This window comes from Pongo abelii, chromosome 2 (assembly GCF_028885655.2).
Source record: "Pongo abelii isolate AG06213 chromosome 2, NHGRI_mPonAbe1-v2.0_pri, whole genome shotgun sequence".
Taxonomy (NCBI): Eukaryota; Metazoa; Chordata; class Mammalia; order Primates; family Hominidae; genus Pongo; species Pongo abelii.
Genome location: NC_085928.1, coordinates 207,279,028 through 207,300,278, shown reverse-complemented (window position 1 = coordinate 207,300,278; position 21,251 = coordinate 207,279,028). Strand labels below are relative to the sequence as shown.

Below are 21,251 nucleotides of genomic sequence, written 5' to 3'. Positions count from 1 at the left end.
TTTATAGAGATGGAGTTTCGCTTTGTCGACTAGGCTGGAGTGCAATGGCGCGATCTCGGCTCACTGCAACCTCCGCCTCCCGGGTTCAAGCGATTCTCCTGCCTCAGCCTCCCAAGTAGCTGCGATTACAGGCACCCACCACCATGCTCGGCTAATTTTGTATTTTCAGTAAAGATGGGGTTTCTCCATGTTGGTCAGGCTGATCTTGAACTCCCAACCTCAGCCTCCCAAAGTGCTGGGACTACAAGTGTAAGCCACCGCACCCGGTCACCAATATTTATTATTGTCTTTTTGAGTATAGTCATTCTAGTGGTTGTGAAGTGTTATCCTGTTGGGGTGGGGTTTTTTTTGTTGTTTTTTTCTGAGATAGAGTCTCACCCTGTTGCCCAGGCTGGAGTGCAGTAGTGCCATCTTGGCTCACCGCAACTACCACATCCTGGGTTCAAGCAATTCTCTTGCCTCAGCCTCTGATTGTTGAGGTTTTGATTTACATTTCCTTAATAACTGATAATGTTGAGCCACATATGGTAATTTAAAAGAAAGAGAAGTGGCCAGGTGCAGTGGCTCACACTTGTAATGCCAGCACTTTGGGAGGCCGAGGCAGGTGGATCAACTGAGGTCAAGAATTTGAGACCAGCCTGACCCAACGTGGAGAGACCCTGTCTCTATGAAAAATACAAAAATCAGCTGGGTGTGGTGGCGCGCACCCATAGTCCCAGCTACTCAGGAGGCTGAGGTAGGAGGATCGCTTGAACCTGGGAAGTGGAGGTTGCAGTGAGCTGAGATTGCGCCACTGCACTCTAGACTGGGCAACAGAGTGGGACCCTGTCTCAAAACATCTTAAAAAATAAAAGGAGGAGAAGGTTTAGAGAAAGGTGCTCCAAACTTCCTACGTAAAATACAAAACAATACAGCTTACTACTAAAAACCTACAGTGTCTTCATCTAACACATTAATTTGTAACTCAGAGAGCAAATGATTTTTAGATGCAGAGTTAGGGGCAGAGATTAGGTTTTATCAACTTTCTACTTTAAATTCTTGGACAGTGCCTGGCACATACAAGTTCTAAATAAGTGTGTTAAAGAAAATATTTAGCAAGGCTGGTGTTTAATTGATCTTACCCTCAAGGGATTTTCATTGAGGTATGGAGGCTCTCCTTCTACCATCTCAATAGCCATGATACCCAGAGACCATATGTCGACTTTAGGGCCATAAGCTTTCCGTGTAACCACCTCTGGCGCCATCCAGTATGGCGTTCCGACCATGGTACTGCGTTTGCTCTGCTCAGGGGTGATCTGGGCACAGAAACCAAAGTCAGCTACAAAACAAAACAAAAGAGAGTTAATGGCTTCCATGGATGGTTTTAGCAAAAGAGTTCACTTCAGATGATGTAATTAATTATATTTTGACTATTCAGCCTCTTGTTTTTAAAGATTTTATTAATAAAGTAAACCAGAATGAGTTTAAAAATATTTTCATGATGTAACACACTCTCACATTTTACTTTTACTTGCCACAGAGTCCAAATTATCAGGAGGCCTTTTACTCTGAATAATTCATTCTATCCTAAAATATTTAATAAAACTGAAAGAGATCTATGAAAAAGTAAAGCAAAGGTAGACACCAAAACTAAATGCAGTGAATCAGGTGAAGGTCAGGTCATGGAAACTACTTTGTCTTTTAATTTTGTTCAATTTTTAAAATTTTTTGTAGAGATGGAGTCCCCCTATGTTGCCTAGGCTGGTCTTGAACTCCTGGGCAACACAGGGAGGGATCTTCCCACCTTGGCCTCCCAAAGTGTTGGGATTACAAGTGTGAGCCACCACACCCAGCTGTAAACTATTTTTGAATAAAACAAACAGAAGACAGAATCACTAAACATCCATCATCTCAGCAGAGAGCCTAAGGTCGCCACTAGCATTATCTTCTCAATCTCACCTGTAATGGAGGTGCAGGATGCCTAGTGTAGTACTCAATGTTCATTTAGTGGAAAAGTCAGGATTAGTATTTAGAATTCTTTCTTATACTGTTAAAGCCATTCTATTTCATATGTGACTACTGTTAAAATTTTAGGTTTGTAAGCTTTAGACTGTTATGCATGTACATATGCATGAATAATATCTATGAACTGTTTGGTTTGTATTACAAATCAGAATATTCTGTAAACTTTTATAAAACCATTTTTTAAGAGATCTTTCCATATTAGTACATTTATCTGCCTATTTAAAAATTTTTTGTCACAGGGTTTCACTCCGTTGCCCACGCTGTGTGCAGTAGAGCAATTTCGGCTCACGGCAACCTCTGCCTCCTGTGCTCAAGCCATCCTCCTACCTCAGCCTCCCGAGTAGCTGGGACTAGAGGCGCCTGCCACCACGCCCGGCTAATTGTTGTATTTTTAGTAGAGATGGAGTCTTGCCATGTTGCTCAGTCTGGTCTCAAACTCCTGGGCTCAAGCAATCCACCTGCCTTGGCCTCCCAAAGTGCTGGGATTACAAGCGTGAGCCACTGCACCTGGCCTCCCTCATCTTAAAAACTATACAGAATATAAAAATATAATAATCCATTTAATTATTCCCTTACTGCTCAACACTTAAGATAGTTTTGGTTTTTCTTTACAATATTGCAGAGAACATCCTTGTACTTACTGTGGTATGTAAGTTCAGAAATTCTACAGGAGAGAATTCTAAAAGAGTAACGGTTAGGTCAAATAATACTTATAGCTAAAATGAGTACTTAAAACAATCCAGGTACTGTTTAAGTACCTTATAAGAATTAAAATATTTAATCCTCATGGTAACCCTATGAGAAAGGTACATTTATTATTACAATTATTCCTATTTTACAAATAGGAAAACTGAGGCATAAAGACAACTTATCCAAGGTTATTCACTTAGTAAATGGCAGAGCCAGAAAAAAAAAAGTGTCATCCAAAAGTTTAATTCATTTTCATGTGTATTAACCAAAAATGTATGAGAGCTTGCCCATTAAGATTACTTAAAAATAAGCAATCATGGCCAGGCGCGATGGCTCACGCCTGTAATCCCAGCACTTTGGGAGGCTGAGGCGGGAAGATCACCTGAGTTCAGCAGCTCGAGACCAGCCTGACCAATGTGGAGAAACCCCGTCTCTACTAAAAATACAAAGATTAGCTGGGTGTGGTGTTGCACACCTGTACTCCCAGCTACTCGGGAGGCTGAGGCTGCACTCCAGCCTGGGCAACAAGAGCAAACCTCCGTCTCAAAAGACAAGACAAGACATTACCTAATAATGTCTTATCTAGTGGTAATTATTAGGTAATGTCTTATCCAGCGAGTCCTTTCTCTGGCACTGATTAGTTAAAACCCTCAGAGGATCACTCAGTTTTCAAAGGTCTCATCTCTTCCTATATTAAATCATGATTAATCCTTGTATTGGTCAAGAAAAGTTTTTAATTAAAAAAAGGCAGAAAATTAGAATAAATGATTGTGAATTGTCCATTTGTTACTCACTGAGCTTAACTGATCCTTCCATTCCCAAAAGTACATTGTCACTTTTGATGTCTCTGTGGATCACTTGATTAGCATGTAAAAACTCCAACGCCTGTAAACACTGAACAGAAGAAAAACACCTATTAATGAAATAGTTCCTGAAAAGACACAGGGAGGTTCACACGCAGTAGTTATGGCCTGAGCATTGCTTCCAGTGCCCAGCAGAAGATCCTCCAATACTTTTATTTATAAAGAAAAAACATCCTCTCTTATATAGAAAGTTATGAAAAGTAATTAGATCTCCTCCTTAAAGTTTTATATAAGAAAATAAAACTTTTCAAAAAGTCAGTAGATCCCCTCCTACCCTCTGATCTTACTCAGAGACATTGTTTAGCTGGGTCTGTATCATTTCTTGCCTCTTGGCCGGGTGAGACAGCCAGATCACTTGAGGGCAGGAATTCAAGACCAGCCTGGCCAACATGGCAAAACCCCATCTCTACTAAAAAATACAAAAATTAGCCAGGTGAGGCCAGGCACGGTGGCTCACTTCTCTAATCCCAGCACTTCGGGAGACCAAGATGGGTGGATCACCTGAGGTCAGCAGTTCAAGACCAGCCTGGCCAACATGGTGAAATCCTCTGTCTGCTAAATATACAAAGAAAATAGCTGGGTATGGTGGTGTGCACCTGTAACCCCAGCTACTCAGGAGGCTGAGATAGCAGAATCGCTTGAACCTGGGAGGCGGAACTTGCAGTGAGCCAAGATCACGCCACTGCACTCCAGCCTGGGCGACGGAGCAAGACTCCATTTCAAAAAAAAAAAAAAGACAGACAGAAGGAAAGAAAAATTAGCCAGGTGTGGTGCCTCAGGCCTGTAATCCCAGCTACTCGGGTGGCTGAGGCAGGAAAATCCCTTGAATCCAGGAGGCGGAGGTTGCAGTAAGCTGAGATTGTGCCACTGCACTCCAGCCTGGGTGACAGAGCAAGACTCAGTCTCAAAAAAAAAAAAAAAAAAATTGCCTCTTTCAGGTTTAAATGCCTTTCAGGTTTAAATGCCTAAAGGTATACAACACTTGGTAAATATGCACAGGCTCTTCAGAAATCATTTCAACGGTAATGAAAAAACCTTGATCATTCCCATTTGAATAAGAGATACTCAGAAGGCTAATCAATGTGAGCCACTGAGAAGCAGGTAAGATTCTGGGTGGCCTGGTTCCACTTAGCTGTTCATCAGAGATAAGATGTTCTTCAATGCCCGATTTTCTATTAAGCTGCATCTACAACTTGGACATGAATGATGCAAGATTAACTTTCCTCTTCCGTCATATTTCAGAGAGCACGGAGTCACAAAAGTGGAGGTAAACTCCTCCCTTCCTTACAAACGAGAACGAGGTGATGTTTTAAAAATCTGCTCACTCTAGTGTTTTTGAATATAAACTATGGGTATAAGTTAGCTGTGCTTTTACTTCTTACTCCCATCAGAGGAGAACAAAGTCTGCACAACTAAAAATCCCATCCAAAATCTTCTACTATTCATTCAAGGAAAAACAGATAAATTGGGTGTTACCACAATACATTTACCGGGCAATAATCAGATTCAAAGCTCCAGAAAATACTTGTACAAATAAATAGAAACAAATTTGTCACAGTTTAAAAGTTCTGGCACACAAAAGAAAACCCAAATAGAGGAACTTCCAAAATTAATTTTTATATCAATTACAAAGAAATGTATTAGAAAAAACAAAATTAAGTATAAATAGGTAAATTCTTGTTTTTATCAGCTTTTCAGTGACCAAGCTTCCACTGTTAAGGACTATCATATTCTATTAATATTCTATTCAAGAGTTCTTATTTCCTCCTTTCAACCAAAGAGGTACTATTCCTCAGGTAGAATACAACTCAGAATTAAAATTTTAATATTTTTAACACCTTAATGACAGGTGGAAAAGGGAAATATTTATGTATCATCCTTACACGAACAAAGTTTGTAATTCACGTGTCACTGAAGAACTGCTGAAAGCCAAATCATAGAAAACACAATATAGTCTTACAAACTTAAAATTTTGCCCTTTGTGACAGTGATTCCTATGATATTAGAAATTCCAATGACAATAAGCAAACCATTAGCCCAAATCTCATCTGTAGAAAAAGCTCAGATATAGGTGGAAAAAAGAAGGCTTATTTTTGGCTTAAATTGGCAATTTGGCAGAATTCTACTGACAAGCTAATAGCATATCTAGAAATTCATTAATGAATATAAAGAAATAACCAGTTTCTTCACCATTAGTGAACTCAATGAAGCCAGGCACAGACTTATTGATACTTAAAGCAAATAAGTGTCCTGCTTGACCTGAGTTAGTTCTAGTTTCCACTGTTGAGTGGCGTATTTCTTTCTTTCTTTTTTTTTTTTTTTTTTTTCTTGAGACAGAGTCTTGCTCTGTCGCCAGGCTGGAGTGCAGTGGCACGATCTCGGCTCACTGCAATCTCTCCCTCTTGGGTTCAAGCAAATCTCCTGTCTCAGCCTCCTGAGTAGCTGAGACTACAGGCACGTGCCACCACACCCAGCAAATTTTTGTATTTTTAGTAGAGACGGGGTTTCACCATGTTGGTCACGATGGTCTCGATCTCTTGACCTCGTGATCTGCCCGTCTCGGCCTCCCAAAGTGCTGGGATTACAGGCGAGAGACACTGTACCCAGCCTCTTTTTTTTTTTTTTTTTGAGACAATCTTGCTCTGTTACCCAGGCTGGAGTGCAGTGGTGCAATCTTGGCTCACTGCAATGTCTGCCTCCCCAGCTCAAGCGATTCTCCTGCCTCAGCCTCCCGAGTAGCTGGGACTACAGGCATGTGCCACCATGCCTGGGTAATTTTTGTATTTTTAGTAGAGATGGGGTTTCACCATGTTTCCCAGGCTCGTCTCAAACTCCTGACCTCAGGGAATCTGCCTGCCTTGGCCTCCCAAAGTGCTAGGATTACAGGCATGAGCCACCACTTCCAGCTGAGTGGTGTATTTCTTTTTCATTTTTTTTCTTTTTTTGAGACGGACTCTTGCTCTGTTGCCCAGGCTGGAGTGAAGTGGTGCGATCTCGGCTCACTGCAAGCTCCACCTCCCGGGTTCACGCCATTCTCCTGCCTCAGCCTCCCGAGTAGCTGGGACTACAGGTACCCGCCAACACGCCCGCCTAATTTTTTTTGTATTTTTAGTAGAGACAGGGTTTCACCGTGTTAGCCAGGATGGTCTCGATCTCTTGACCTTGTGATCCGTCCTCCTCGGCCTCCCAAAGTGCTGGGATTACAGGCGTGAGCCACCGCGCCCAGCCTGAGTGGTGTATTTCTAATGATATATACCCTTTTACTCTCAAAAGGGTCCTGTTTGGATGGTAAATGATCATCACTCTACTGGAATTTCCTTGTGAATCTGGATCTTCAAAGGTCCACAATTCATTCCCAAATTATCTTATACCTGAAGGAAAGGGGTGAAACTCCTGTGTAGAATGAAATGGTATGGAGATGGAGTAATTTGAAGAGAATGTGTACAGAAAAAGCACCTCCCACAATAACAATTACCTGTACAGAAAAATTTCCTTTTGTTCCCTTCTTGCTAACCACATATCACCATAACATATCAAGAAGGAGGCAAACCTACCTCTCTGCACACAGCAGCAATCTGTGCTTCATCCATGCAGGTTTCTGTTACCACATCAGTGAGTGACCCCCCAGCAAGGTATTCCATGACCACAAACAATTCATCTCCTACCAGGTAACTAAAAATACAACATACCAAATACAATCACGCTTTTATTTTCCTAAACACATGGTACTCTATGTTGAAGAATTCAAATATTAAACACCCTAACAATAAAACTAGAGCTGGTAGCTTGACAGTTAGGAAGAAAACTGGAAAGCTGCTATGTAACAGCACAGAAAAATAACTGAAGTTATGATCCTGAATCATTTTAAAGTTACAGTTTGCCCACAATTGTAGTTTGAGTATGCACATAGATCATTCTGATTAAAATAACCCTACAATATAGAAATTACTAGTCCTGTTTTAGAGATAAACAGACAAAGTCTTGGAGAGGTTAAGTGACTCATCTAAGGGCACACAGCTATTAATAGTAAGTGACAGAACCAGAATCTGAAGCCAAGTCTCAATGATTCCAAAGCCCATGGCTTATCTTAACCACCATACTATGCTGACTTGAAATGTTATTTTAAAAAGCAGGGAACTGTACCTGAAAAGTTTATTTTTTATTTTTTTTTGAGACAGAGTCTTGCTCTGTTGCCAGGCTGGAGTGCAGTGGCGTGATCTCGGCTCACTGCAACCTCCGCCTCTTGGGTTCAAGCAATTATCCTGCCTCAGCCTCCCGAGTAGCTGGGACTACAGGTGCACGGCACCACGCCCAGCTAATTTTTGTATTTTTATAGAGACAGGGTTTCACCATGTTGGCCAGGATGGTCTCGATCTCGTGACCTGGTGATCCGCCTGCCTCGGCCTCCCAAAGTGCTGGGATTACAGGCGTGAGCTACCACGCCTAGCCTGAAAAGTTTATTTCTATGAACATGTTCTCCATAACTAGGGCTAAAGTCTCGAAACATATTATTTTTTCCTCATTCTAAACAAATTTAAATATGGAAGAAAATCACCTATAATCACCTCTATCTTCAATAAAACCACTGTTATCATTTTCAACGAATCTTCTCTCATGCAGTTGTAGTAATATACATCATTTTCTTTTTTTTTTTTTTTTTTTTTTGAGATGGAGTCTCATTCCGTTGCCCAGGCTGGAGTGCAGTGACGCAATCTCGGCTCAGTGCAACCTCCACCTCCTGGGTTCAAGCGATTCTCCCGCCTCAGCCTCCTGAATAGCTGGGATTACAGGTGTGAGCCACTGCACCCGGCCAATATGCATCATTTTCTATTCTGCTTTTTGGTCTGTTATTTAACATTAATTCCTAAACTAAATGAGGTTTTGATAGACATAAAATTTGTCCATGAAGGATGGCATTTGAAATAAAAATTGATCTACAAGTTTAAAAACCATGTAACCAGTCCCTTCTGTCACAGTCAAGGCATGAATCACAGCCAACCATCATGTTTTTGCTTCAGGTCATTTGCGATGAGTAGAAACACCACCAGCTACGGCCTTCATTTAACTGCCTTCTCTCACTTGCCAAGTGATATCCTTGTAGAGGAGGACCTTGTAAAACTGCAGTGTGCTATTTTTACCTCTCCTCTTCTTTCTTCAATCTTATTTCTCGGCATTGACAGTTTATTCCAAAGTGGCTAGCCCTACCCCTCAAACCATGAGACTTAAAATTTCTACACTTTTATCCCAATGTTTAAGAAATATTCATATTTACCTGTCCAAGAAGTTAACGATGTTGGGATTTTTTAATTCTTTCATCACCAGAATCTCATTAATGATCAATTCCTTCTTTGGCTGTTTCTGTAAATTAATTTGTTTGATAGCAACCTATAATGAGAATAGGATTGAAAAAAACCAGGCTTAGGAATTCTCTTAGAAAATTACAAACACCAAGCAGTTGATAACTTACGGTACGTATACTGTATTACACACACAATGCTATTACTCCCAGGTAGCACCATTCCTTGCACAGTGCCTGTCCATAATGCTTTGTAATGTTTACAGCCTAGTTTTAGATTTATCTTGAAGTTGATTAATACACCCACAGTCAGTCCAATACTAAGAATTAATCCTCTTTTCACTTCAAGCTGAGAAAACAATTTTTAAGTATTTGCTTATTTATGACATTAAACTCATGATTCCGTCTTTGTTCCCCTTAATGGCAGAAGTGCCATAAAAACACGTCGAGCGATTCAATTCTTACAGCATGTTCAACCTCAAACAGATTCCCATCACTTCTTCCCAGCTTTATCTACTTTCCACCTATACGACAAAATAATGGTAACACCCAGGATTATGACAAAGTAACTTACCTCCTGTCCCAATGCAACGTCAGTAGCAGTGAAAACTGTACCAGAAGCCCTAGAGGGAGAAAACACACAACCAGATTTAAGGTTGATAAATCACTAGCATTTGCAATATCCAAAGACTTTACACCTCAAGCAACTGAAAAAGAATTAAAGAACAGGATGACCTAACGTGCTTAAAAGGAGTAAAAGCAAAAACATGAGAAAAGGGGGTGGGGGAAGAAAAAGAGACAATCCTTATGGCCAAAACTTATGTTTGAAATGTTTCAGACCTACAAAAATGCAGGGAAAAAAGAGCAAGAAAAAATATATATAACATATACTTAAGGATACACTTCCCTGATTAAGACACAAATAACTGTAAATAATTTCAGGATTCCCATAAGCCCTTTCCGACAGCAGTCTCCTTCCTCCCAAAGGTGATCTGTATTCGGTGTTTATCCTGTATTTGATGTTCATCATTTTCATGTATTTCTCCATACTCTTAACTACAAAGGACACAGATGTGTATCCCCATAAAATATACTTTGCCTAATTTTTAAACGTCATATAGTTTCATTTCACATATTATTCTGCAACTTGCTTGTTACTCAACACTGGATTTGTGATGGTCATCCATACGGATAGGTATTGCTTGTTCATTCGTGCTCAAAAATAATAAGATAATCTTCAATCGTCTTTCATGACACCAGTGCTGCAATTGAATGTAGCTGTTAGGGAGAAATTCAGGCCTGCTGCAGTGGCCCACACCTGTAACAGCAACACTTCGGGAGGCTGAGGCAGAAGAATCGTTTGAACCCGGGAGGCAGAGGTTACAGTGAGCCGAGATTATGTCACTGCACTCCAGCCTGGGGGACAGACTCCGCCAAAAAAAAAAAAAGGGAAGGAAGGAAGAGAACGAGGAAAAGGAAGAGAAGGGAAGGAAGGGAAGGAAGGGAGGAAGGAAGGGAAGGAAGGGAGGAAGGAAGGGAAGGAAGGGAGGGAAGGAAGGGAAGGAAGGGAAGGAAGGGAAGGAAGGGAAGGAAGGGAAGGAAGGGAAGGAAGGGAGGAAGGAAGGGAAGGAAGGGAAGGAAGGGAAGGAAGGGAAGGAAGGGAAGGAAGGGAAGGAAGGGAGGAAGGAAGGGAAGGAAGGGAAGGGAGGAAGGAAGGGAGGAAGGAAGGGAAGGAAGGGAGGAAGGAAGGGAAGGAAGGGAAGGGAGGAAGGAAGGGAGGAAGGAAGGGAAGGAAGGGAGGAAGGAAGGGAGGAAGGAAGGGAAGGAAGGGAGGGAAGGAAGGGAGGAAGGAAGGAAGGAAGGAAGGGAAGGAAGGGAGAAAGGAAGGGAAGGAAGGGAGGAAGGAATTCATATGGAAGTTTTCAAAAATGGCTTAAGCCCTCACTCTAAATTCACAGAATGCTTTCCAGAGTTTAATAACATTAAAAATTAAGGTGTTTATTTGCTTCCAAGCAACAGAAAAAAGGAGTTTAGTTAGTATACTTTAAAAATACAAATTACACAACAAAATCAGAAGATCAGTAGACTCAAAATTCAATACACAATGACATGATCTAAATGCATTTTTTTATTGCTTATAATCCTGCAGTAAATATTCTTATTGTCTTTTAAATATATTTTATAGGCAATTCTTCCCTCTAATTATTTATCACGGATGTGAAATGACACTTAAGAAAAAATAATGATACACAGTCACTGCTAACAACTAGTACAGTTTTTTAACAGCATCTACAAATAACTGCATTATTTATTTACACAAATCCCCCAAAGGTACCACTCACAGAATACTATATAAGTACTCGATGTCAGCAGGCAAAATAAACATCATGCTATAAAGCCAGGAAATACTGAATACTGAATATTATCGTAATACAGTCACAGATACTTACCCTTGCCCAATTTTTTCATATCTTGTATATTTTTTCTTAGGGTCACCTATGCTCACAATAGTTCCTAGAATAAACAAAAAGCTGGAAGCTCAGTCAAGCATTTTAAGTGTAAACTGATTGTGATATTATTATTCCTTTTAATCAACTCCACTGTTTTTATAAGTGATTTTCAAACATAATACTAAGTTCCAAAAATAACAGGTTTCAAACACAAAACACTAAAGAAACTTAAATACATAATAAAAGTTTAAAAGTATCAGAAACAAGACACATTAAAAGTTTAAAAGTAACAGAAACAAGAAGACACATTATTTCCATTAGGTTAGACCTCCTAACTAATCATTTGCTCAATAATGGTCACATTTTGGAAAGACTGTACCAGTTTGTCAGAGATTAATTAGGTTCTCAGATGTTCAGTTTTAGAATCAGGTAATCTCAAGGAAATAGACATATTTGAATATAAAATAGATATATTTGAATATAGAAATAGGTATATTTGAATATATCTATTAATAGATAAGTTTGAGACTACTTAGTATTATAAATAATAAAGGCTATCTAAACCCTAAATGGTCTTTCTGACTCTTCCAGTATACATATCATCTTTCAATACATTTAGAAAACCACTTATTACCATAAAAATTACTATGCTCTAACATGAACTAATCATATGTTTGTTTTAGGAAAGTTCAAAGTCACAAGAAACAGGTTTTAAAATTAGGAAGTTGGACATAAAATCCTAACTTATATTCTTATTACTAGTAAGAAAAACCACATTAAACTTCCACTTGCTCAAGGTAAAAATGGACAAGACCATATCAAGGAAACTCACATAAATAATTTTATGTAGGTACCCAACCTCAAGTCAACAAGCAAAGAAACAGGATCAACAATAAGAGGCTAAGAGCAAAAAGATACCAAAAAGACTGGGCATGTGATAGCTAAAGGTCACAATTGAATGATGACAATTAGGATTCTAGCTAATTTTTTTTCTTTTTTTAAGTAGCAGCTCTCCTAAAATAATTCTTATATGCCCATAGAGTAACAGAGCAGGCCGGGTGTGGTGACTCATGCCTGAGGTCAGGAGTTTGAGACCAGCCCAGCCAACATGGTGAAATGCCATCTCTATTAAAAATACAAAAATTAGTGGGGTGTGGTGGCGCACACCTGTACTCCCAGCTACTCGGGAGGCTGAGGCAGAAGAAATGCTTGAACTGGAGAGGCAGAGATTGCAGTGAGCCACGCCACTGCACTCCAGCCTGGGTGACAGAGCGAGACTCTGTCTCAAAAAAATAATAATAATAATAATGATAATAATAATAATAACAGAGTAAGAGCCAGGTTTATACTTGAAAGCACTGAGAAATCAAAAGCAAATAAACATGGGGCATGTAAACATTTGTTTATTTTTTAGAGACAGGGTCTCACTCTGTCACCCAGGCTGGAGTGCAGTGGTGCAATTACAGCTCACTACAGCCTTGAACTCATGAGCTCAAGCAATCCTCCTGCCTCAGGCTCCCAGTCAGCTGGGACTACAGACACGCACCACCATGCCTCGTTAATTTTCTTTCTTTCTTTTTTTTTTTTTTTGGGTAGAGTCGGGGTCTAAGTTGTATATAGTTCGGCCTTGAACTACTGGAATCCAGCTATCCTCCTATCTTGGCCAGCCAATGTACTGAGATTATAGGTTTGAGCCACTATGCCCAGCCTTTATGTTTAAAACAATCCTTCCATAAAGTATTTTTCCTTGAACCCTCTAGATTAGCATTCTTTAATTGTTAATTTTATTTATTATTATTTTTTGAGACTGAGTCTCGCTCTTTCGCCCAGGCTGAGTGCAGTGGCACGATCTCGGCTCACTGCAATCTCCACCTCCCGGGTTCAAGTGATTCTCCTGCTTTAGCTCCCCAAGTAGCTGGGATTACAGGCACCTGCCATGACACCTTGCTAATTTTTGTGTTTTTAGTAGAGATGGGGTTTTGCCATGTTGGCCAGGCTAGTCTTGCTCCTGACCTCAAGTGATCCGCCCCCCTTGGTCTCCCAAAGTGCTGGGATGACAGGCATGAGCCACAGTGCCCGGCCAGTTAGCATTTTTTTTTTTTTTTTTGAGATGGAGCCTCACTCTGTTGCCAGGCTGGAGTGCAGTGGCGCGATCTCAGCTCACTATAACCTCCGCCTCCCGGGTTCAAGTGATTCTCTTGCCTCAGCCTCCCAAGCAGCTGGTACTACAGGCACTTTGCCACCATGCCCAGCTGATTTTTGTGTTTTTAGTAGAGACGGGGTTTCACCATGTTGGCCAGGATGGTCTCAATCTCTTGACCTTGTGATCCGTCCACCTCAGCCTCCCAAAGTGCTGGGATTGCAGGCGTGAGCCACTGCGCCCGGCCCAGTGACGCAATGTTGGCACACTATAACCTCCACCTCCTGGGTTCAAGTGATTCTCCTGCCTTAGCCTCCGAGTAGCTGGGATTACAGGCACATGCCAGCACATACAGCTAATTTTTGTATTTTTAGTAGAGACGGGGTTTCACCATGTTGGCCAGGCTGGTCTTGAACTCCTGACCTAGTGCTGGGATTTAGGGGTGAGCCACCACACCCGGCGACATCACCAGATTGTAACTGAAGCTACTGTTGCTATAAGGAAACAATTTATTCTTTATACTTTAAGTCACAATGTAAGGTGTAAGTTAAAATTCGTCTGGGCCAAATGTTTTAAGAGCTGTTAACAATTTAACAATGATGTAAAATGTAGATAACATACTTAATTTCTCCATAATCTCTTCATCTGTCATCTTAGTCTTCTTTTTCTGTTTGTCTAAAGACTTGGCACCACCATCAACATTTGAATCACCAACTGGTGCAGGAACAGGGTCAATTACAGACCGTGTGTAAATCTGTGGAGAAACAGTTCATTACTAAGGTTTGAGGAATAATATTTTCAGATATTCTTCCTGGCACACTAATTCAGTTCTTTGATTTTTAATCTGAACTAAGTCGTCTTTTCTATTGTTCTAAATAATGAGAACACTATTTTCAGATATAAAAGATGCGTAACTAAGAAGAATAAATGTGAAACATTTTTCTTTGGCATAGCATGTATATATTTGAAAAGCTGTCTAGTAAAACAGCAGGTCCATGAATGAAATTTAAGTGTGACCAGGTCTAAAATGGTATAACAATGTATCAAAAAGCATGGTTTAAAAATCATGTTTTTACTACAAATGGTAAGGAAAATGCAAAAGAATGGAAACCTTGATGTTGAAAGAACTATTATTAATTCCCACAAAAGTTTTTACACAATTATAATGCCTACCACCCAATTCAAACAGCCAGGTCGAAAGGCTAAAGAAAACGGAGTCCTCTGCCATCAGCTCGGCATCCAGAGGCCGTCCCCAAGCTCTGCCTGCCCGCTGTGCCAGAAGCACAGCCCGTTCCACGGCACAGCACCTTCCACACACTCTACCTGCAGTACTGCAGGGAGCAGAATGGTAACTGCAGTCATTCATCATTTAAAAAATTCTCCCTTACCTGGTTAGGAATTTCATTCTCAACTGCCTTTTGAATGACATCAAGGCGCTGAGAGAAGTGTAAAATGGGAGATTAAAACGCATAATCTGGGTAAGAGGAAAGCTCTAAGTTTTAGATTTAGTCGTCATCTACATTGAGACAAACAGAGAAAGCTTGGGAAATAGATGAACCCTCTGAAAAAGGTGTACTATACAAAGAAAAAAGCCCAGTGAGGTGAGTGCGTTAACTCTTAAAGACATCACATTTTAATCTTCAGAAAACTAGTTTTAGGTGAGTGGTCTTTGGGTACAGATTTCTTGGTTAAATTTCCCCATACTAAACGATTTTAAACTTGAGGGCTTTTTAAAAGCAATCACTGAAAGTCAAATACAGACTCTGCTGTTTTTTAACACACGTGCACACACACAGCCTAGATCACCAATGGAGACTCACTGATTTCGTGTGATCCGGTCGCGGGGCAATAACGGGAGGAGCAGTCTCTTCATCATCATCCTCCTCCTCTGTCACTACTGCAGGTGCTTCTGTTCCCTTGGCATTCAGCTGCGTTGATGATGAGCAAAGTAAGGAAAACAAGTCCAATAGGCTTAAATGCGACTACAGCCCTTTATGAACGTACTTCAAAAAGTTTGCTTCTTTGATAGCTCATTTCAAAACCACTAAATCTCATTAGCTCTTAGATAACTCAACAGAATTATAATCTAACATAATAAGGTGATTCTATGAATTATGAAAAAGTTTATGAAATATATATGGTGAGTACCAAATATTTTTAATAAAGTACTATTTACCCTAAGCATACATATACAATGTCCTGAAAGTAAACTATGTTACTTGTTAAGACCAAAATCAAAGATCCTCTGGGCTTTGTATATCAGAGACAACTGATGACATTTAAAACAGTCAGATTTGGGGCCGGGCACGGTGGCTCACGCCTGTAATCCCAGCACTTTGGTAGGCCGAGGCGGGTGGATCACAGGGTCAGGAGATCGAGACCATCCTGGCTAACACGGTGAAACCCCGTCTCTACTAAAAACACAAAAAATTAGCTGGTCGTGGTGGCAGGCGCCTGTAATCCCAGCTACTCGGGAGGCTGAGGCAGGAGAATGGAGTGAACCCGGGAGGCGGAGCGTGCAGTGAGCCAAGATCGCGTCACTGCACTCCAGCCTGGGCGACAGAGCGAGACTCCAATTCAAAATAAATAAATAAATAAATTAATTAATTAATTAATTAAAATTAAATTAAATATTAAAAAATAAAACTCCAGGAGACTGTTTCCTCCCAATTGAGAAACTGCAAATAAAACGACTGTTTCCAAAAACTGACTGTGTTTATGCGATAACTTAAGTTTCAGATGACTCTGAAGACTGACAAGGTTCAACTGCTCAGCACCTTTCCATAGTCTATATTCAGTAAAATAGTACCAGAAGGAGAAATGAGGGATGGAGAGGAAAATATATGCTAGCAAGTTCTTTGTGTTCACGTTTGTATATGTTAACATTACCAAAGGTAGCTAAACTGTTCTGAAGGTCATTATAAATTTTAGTTACATTAAGTATCACATCAAGGAATTTCTATTTAATACAGCTTCTTCAACTAATCAGGTGGCTAGCTAAAAACACCTATTGAGTAGTTATTTACCTCTGATGGCTGTATATTTATTTTAGAAAGCAAAATAAAAACTGAGATTTGTCTTGGGTAACCTAAATTAGAACAATAGATAAAAGAAATAATATCATTAACTTACTGCTGGTGTTCCAGAAGGAAAGCCATCTTTCTCTGAATATGAAACAAAACATAATATTAGCAATTCAAGAAATAGCACTTTTATATGATAAAAGGAAAAAAAATAAAGCAGAGAAAGTGAAATGTTCTTAAACTGTTTTCAAGTTGAATTAACTCTTGAGAAAAATGACCACGCAAGTAGTCAAATAAGAATTTATATAAGACCAAGCTAAGGAATCTGAAATCTACATGAAACTATAAATTTAGTAAAAATCAGTGAATTACATATTTAAAATGGGTGAATTGTATCGCATGTAAATTATATCTCAATAAAGCTATCAAAATTTAGTTTGAAAGTATACCTATCAATCTGTATTTATTAAAACAAAACAAATTTATTGATAAAGATACTTTCTCCAGAAAACTGCTGACTGAGGAATTTAATGCAACAATTAAGACAATGACAATTGTGCAAAGTAAAATTCTGACATTGTTTTTTCTTTTAAAAATGCCCAGAGACATATGTGTGTGTGTGTGTGTGTATATACGTGTGTGTATATATGTATGTATATATATATCGTATATCACATACACACACATATATCACATATAACATACACACAGGCCGGACGCGGTAGCTCACGCCTGTAATCCTAGCACTTTGGGAGGCCGAGAGACGGGCAGATCACCTGAGGTCGGGAGTTCAAGACCAGCCTGACCAACATGGAGAAATCCAGTCTCTACTAAAGATACAAAATTAGCCGGGTGTGGTGGCGCATGCTTGTAATGTCAGCTACTCAGGAGGCTGAGGCAGGAGAATTGCTTGAACCCGGGAGGCGGGGGTTCTGGCAAGCCGAGATTGCGCCATTGCACTCCAGCCTGGGCAACAGAGTAAACTCCGGCTCAAAAACAAAACAAAACACACACACACACACACACGCACACACACACATATATGCATGTATGTGTACCAGGTGAAAATAAGCTACCATTTTGTGGTTAAACATTGATTTTTCAAAAAAATTACTAATTTACACACAGACTTACTGGTTGATAGAGAAGTTCTAGGAGCAAGTGTGACCTTTTCCTAAGGGTGTACTAGACTCAACAAAAAAAGGTCAAGATCACTTGCAAAAAGATTTCTATTTCTCCCTTGCGCATGGCCTTTGTTTCTGTGAGGATGCAAACATTAAGTATAATCCATTAAAATCACATGTATGATTTTAGCTCAATCATATTGCTTTTGAAAACCACATGTATGACTTCAGAGACAGACAAACATATTGAAAAATGACATCCTGAGGATGTAGTGAGCAAAATCTAAACTGAGGGAACAGGACAAATGATCTTGTTTCTGCAATAAATAAACGGCAAGAAAAGACAGCATGAACCAGTGTGTGGGAGGGGAAGCCTAAAGATCAAAAGAGATTCAAGAGATGTATCAACCAACTGCATTGCATAACTTTACTCTGATCTTTATTTGAACAAAAACTATTTTTAAAAATCCACTACACCAACTCTTACACTATATACCAATTCACTGGTTCTCTCATAGGTAACGGTATATCTCAGATACTGAGCAACTTGGAAAACAAAGTACATCAAACCCAATTTCCATCCAGCTATATTCATCCAGAAAGTAAAATTTACATTGCTGTGACTATGTAGATAATATTCCAGATATTCCATTTCTGAGGTATAAATCCTTTTAGTTCTAATGCTTCTTTCATATATGATTTATCTATTTTATATATTAAAATACATATATTCTATTATCTGCACACTTATGAGTTTCAATTTTTTGAGTGGACCTAAACATTTTTTAGTTCAACCTCCTCTTGTCCCATTAACAATAAATGTATTTCTAGTATGAACATGTCTATCAACCAGCGTCTTTTCCTTTGATTGCTGAAAGTCATTTAAAAGCGGTGAGGAGTGAAAAATGAAAACAAAAACACAGCAATGAGGAGAAAAAACCAAATAAACAAAAAGCCAAAATATTCATCAACTCCCGTTTCTGGCAAACCTATGAGATTACTATAATTCACAGATCCAAATTATGCTTCAGAACTGCCCTGGATCAGTCTACAAAAGGTAGACTCTACCCAGGGAAAAAACGTTATCAACAAGAACCACAGTTTAGCTTTTCATTTTTCCAGGAGTAATCTTTTTATCTAGACGTGCTTCACAAATCTCCATCTGATCCAGCCTTACACCACTGTCTTACCAGGAGGAGTAAAGCTCAGATATTTCTGCTTCACTGTGTTGGAGTCGTAGAACTTTAGGACATCCAGCACAGCCTGAGGATTCTTCTTTTGCTCTAGTTTGGTGATATTGGAGGTCTGTAGTAATCGAGCCCACTGTTCTGGCATACCCTAACAAAAAGATATTCAGAAATTAGTTATGGTTTAAATTGATGCAATAAAATTAATTTCCAGAGATAAATGACAAAATACACAAAACAAACCAACCTTTTGAGTGTAGGTTTGACTAAATTTTAAAAGATCTCGTTTTCTAAAGGTCTATTTTTTCTTTTTTCTTTTTTTGAGACAGAGTCTCGCTCTGTCACCCAAGCTGGAGTGCAGTCGTGCGAGACCTTGGCTCACTGTAAGCTCTACCTCCCGGGTTCCCGCCATTCTCCTGCCTCAGCCTCCCGAGTAGCTGGGACTACAGATGCCCGCCACCACGCCTGGCTAATTTTTTGTATTTTTAGTAGAGACGGGGTTTCACCATGTTAGCCAGGATAGTCTCAATCTCCTTAACTTGTGATCTGCCCGCCTCGGCCTCCCAAAGTGCTGGGATTACAGGCGTGAGCCACCGCGCCTGGCCTAGGTGTATTTTTTCTAAGTCTGTTTTGCATAACTATAATTAGTAGGCTCTGCTCTCTAGGAAAATGATATATCCAACCACTAACACTTTTATAAAAAGCAAAAAGCAGTAAGAATTCATAGTTAACATATAGATAGAAATGTTAATTTCCCTTTTTTTGAGACGGAGTTTCGCTCTTCTTGCCCAGGCTGGAGTGCAATGGCACAGTCTCTGCTCACTGCAACCTCCATCTCCCAGGTTCACGTGATTCCCCTGCCTCGGCCTCCTGAGTAGTTGGAATTACAGGCGTACACCACCACGCTTGGCTAATTTTTTTGTATTTTTAGTAGGGATGGGGTTTCACCATGTTGGCCACGCTGGTCTCGAACTCCTGACCTCAAATGATCTGCCAGCCTTGGCCTCCCAAAGTGCTGGGATTACAGGCGTGTGCCACCGCACCTGGCCTGAAATGTTAATTTCAAATTTAATAATGAAGGAAAATGTTTGAGTGCTATTTTAAATGTTATAAATGGGCCCGAACTAGGTTAACTTACAGTGAATTCTCCAGTGACAGCATCAAAGCCAACATGGATGGTGTGCTCAAAATCAGATGGAGGAGAAATTTCTGGCCGTTCCTTTTCTTTCTTTTTACTTCCTAGAGAGCATTAGAAAAAAAGAAAAGAATCAAACTATTTAAACAAGACTAGTAAAGGCACTTATAATTTTATTTTTTGTCTTTTTTTTTTAGATGGAGTTTCGCTCTTGTTGCCCAGGCTGGAGTGCAGTGGTGCAATCTCAGCTGAATGCAACCTCTGCTTCCTGGGTTCAAACCATCCTCCTGCCTCAGTCTCCCAAGTAGCTGGGATTACAGGTGCCCACCATCATGCCGGGCTAATTTTTCTATTTTTAGTAGAGACAGGGTTCCATCATGTTGATCAGGCTGGTCTCAAACTCCTGATTCACCTGCCTTGGCCTCCCAAAGTGCTGAGATTACAGATGTGAGCCAACGCATGCCCGGCATATTATGTTCATATTTTTCCTAAAACATATTAGGATCAAAGTTATTCTAGAAAACATAGTAGAATCAAAGTTATTCTAGAAAAGATTTCCCCTAAAAACTGGCTGATAGGAAACTAGTAAACGAAGTAAAGCAGACTGTCCTGCCATAAAGTAGGGCTGGACACAACCAAACACTGGGGAGGCACATGGAGTGACCAACGGCAGGCCGGAGTAACAGAGCACAGGCAGAAGAGACACCCACTTCGGGCACCAGCTCTCTCACAAAGGGCTACATCTCAGATACTGAGCAGTGTGGACAGCAAACACAGCAAACCCCATTTCCACTCAGTTACATTCATCAGGAAGTCAGATTTGCATTACTGTAACTCCGCAGATAATACACACTGTCAAGACAAGTAGTTGACAAAGCCACCTCTCCTTTTTTGTGCAAGCCTAATCCTTTCTTTTTAGCAGAGTTACTAATTGTCACATTTTAAAACTACGCAGTTTTTCTATGGTCCGATTGTAAATTATTTCTGCAACATTTCTGCCACGCACCTATCAATAATGTTCTCTGTAAACTCCAACACATCAGTTCCTTCCCCCCGTCCCCTCCCTCTCAGCTCCTCCTGCTCTAATCCCCAGTAGCTCATGCCTAGGCTTCCTGCACAGTTACCGTCCATGACATCCCTTCACTCCTGCCCTGTGCTGGAATCTATTTTCTGGAACTTATGTTTTCCTCCTCTTGATTTATCCCTTTAGTTGATAGTTCTTGACTATATATATATAAGTTGGAACCCTCAGCATTTCCAGTGTTGCCATTTAGAAAGCCAGCGCCATTTTGGTTCTTGTTTGGAGCCACTGTTGAAAGTCAATTGTCTGTATACTTGT

The 21,251-nt window shown here is 40.1% G+C and overlaps 1 protein-coding gene across 3 annotated transcripts in view; it reads right to left on the bottom strand.

Moving 5' to 3' along the window:
• The window catches only part of PAK2 (p21 (RAC1) activated kinase 2), a 109,672-nt gene that overhangs the window by 8,882 nt on the left and 79,539 nt on the right, over nucleotides 1–21,251 (bottom strand). For all 3 annotated transcript variants that reach the window (XM_054551037.2, XM_054551038.2, XM_024241202.3), the window contains exons 3-13: nucleotides 19,916–20,016; nucleotides 18,781–18,928; nucleotides 16,576–16,607; nucleotides 15,264–15,371; nucleotides 14,065–14,197; nucleotides 11,304–11,367; nucleotides 9,428–9,476; nucleotides 8,830–8,942; nucleotides 7,112–7,229; nucleotides 3,489–3,588; nucleotides 1,122–1,318 (exon numbers count right to left, since the gene is read on the bottom strand). In XM_054551037.2, the coding sequence (XP_054407012.1) occupies nucleotides 1,122–1,318; nucleotides 3,489–3,588; nucleotides 7,112–7,229; nucleotides 8,830–8,942; nucleotides 9,428–9,476; nucleotides 11,304–11,367; nucleotides 14,065–14,197; nucleotides 15,264–15,371; nucleotides 16,576–16,607; nucleotides 18,781–18,928; nucleotides 19,916–20,016 (1,163 nt within the window). The remainder of the gene's footprint in view (nucleotides 1–1,121; nucleotides 1,319–3,488; nucleotides 3,589–7,111; nucleotides 7,230–8,829; nucleotides 8,943–9,427; nucleotides 9,477–11,303; nucleotides 11,368–14,064; nucleotides 14,198–15,263; nucleotides 15,372–16,575; nucleotides 16,608–18,780; nucleotides 18,929–19,915; nucleotides 20,017–21,251) is intronic.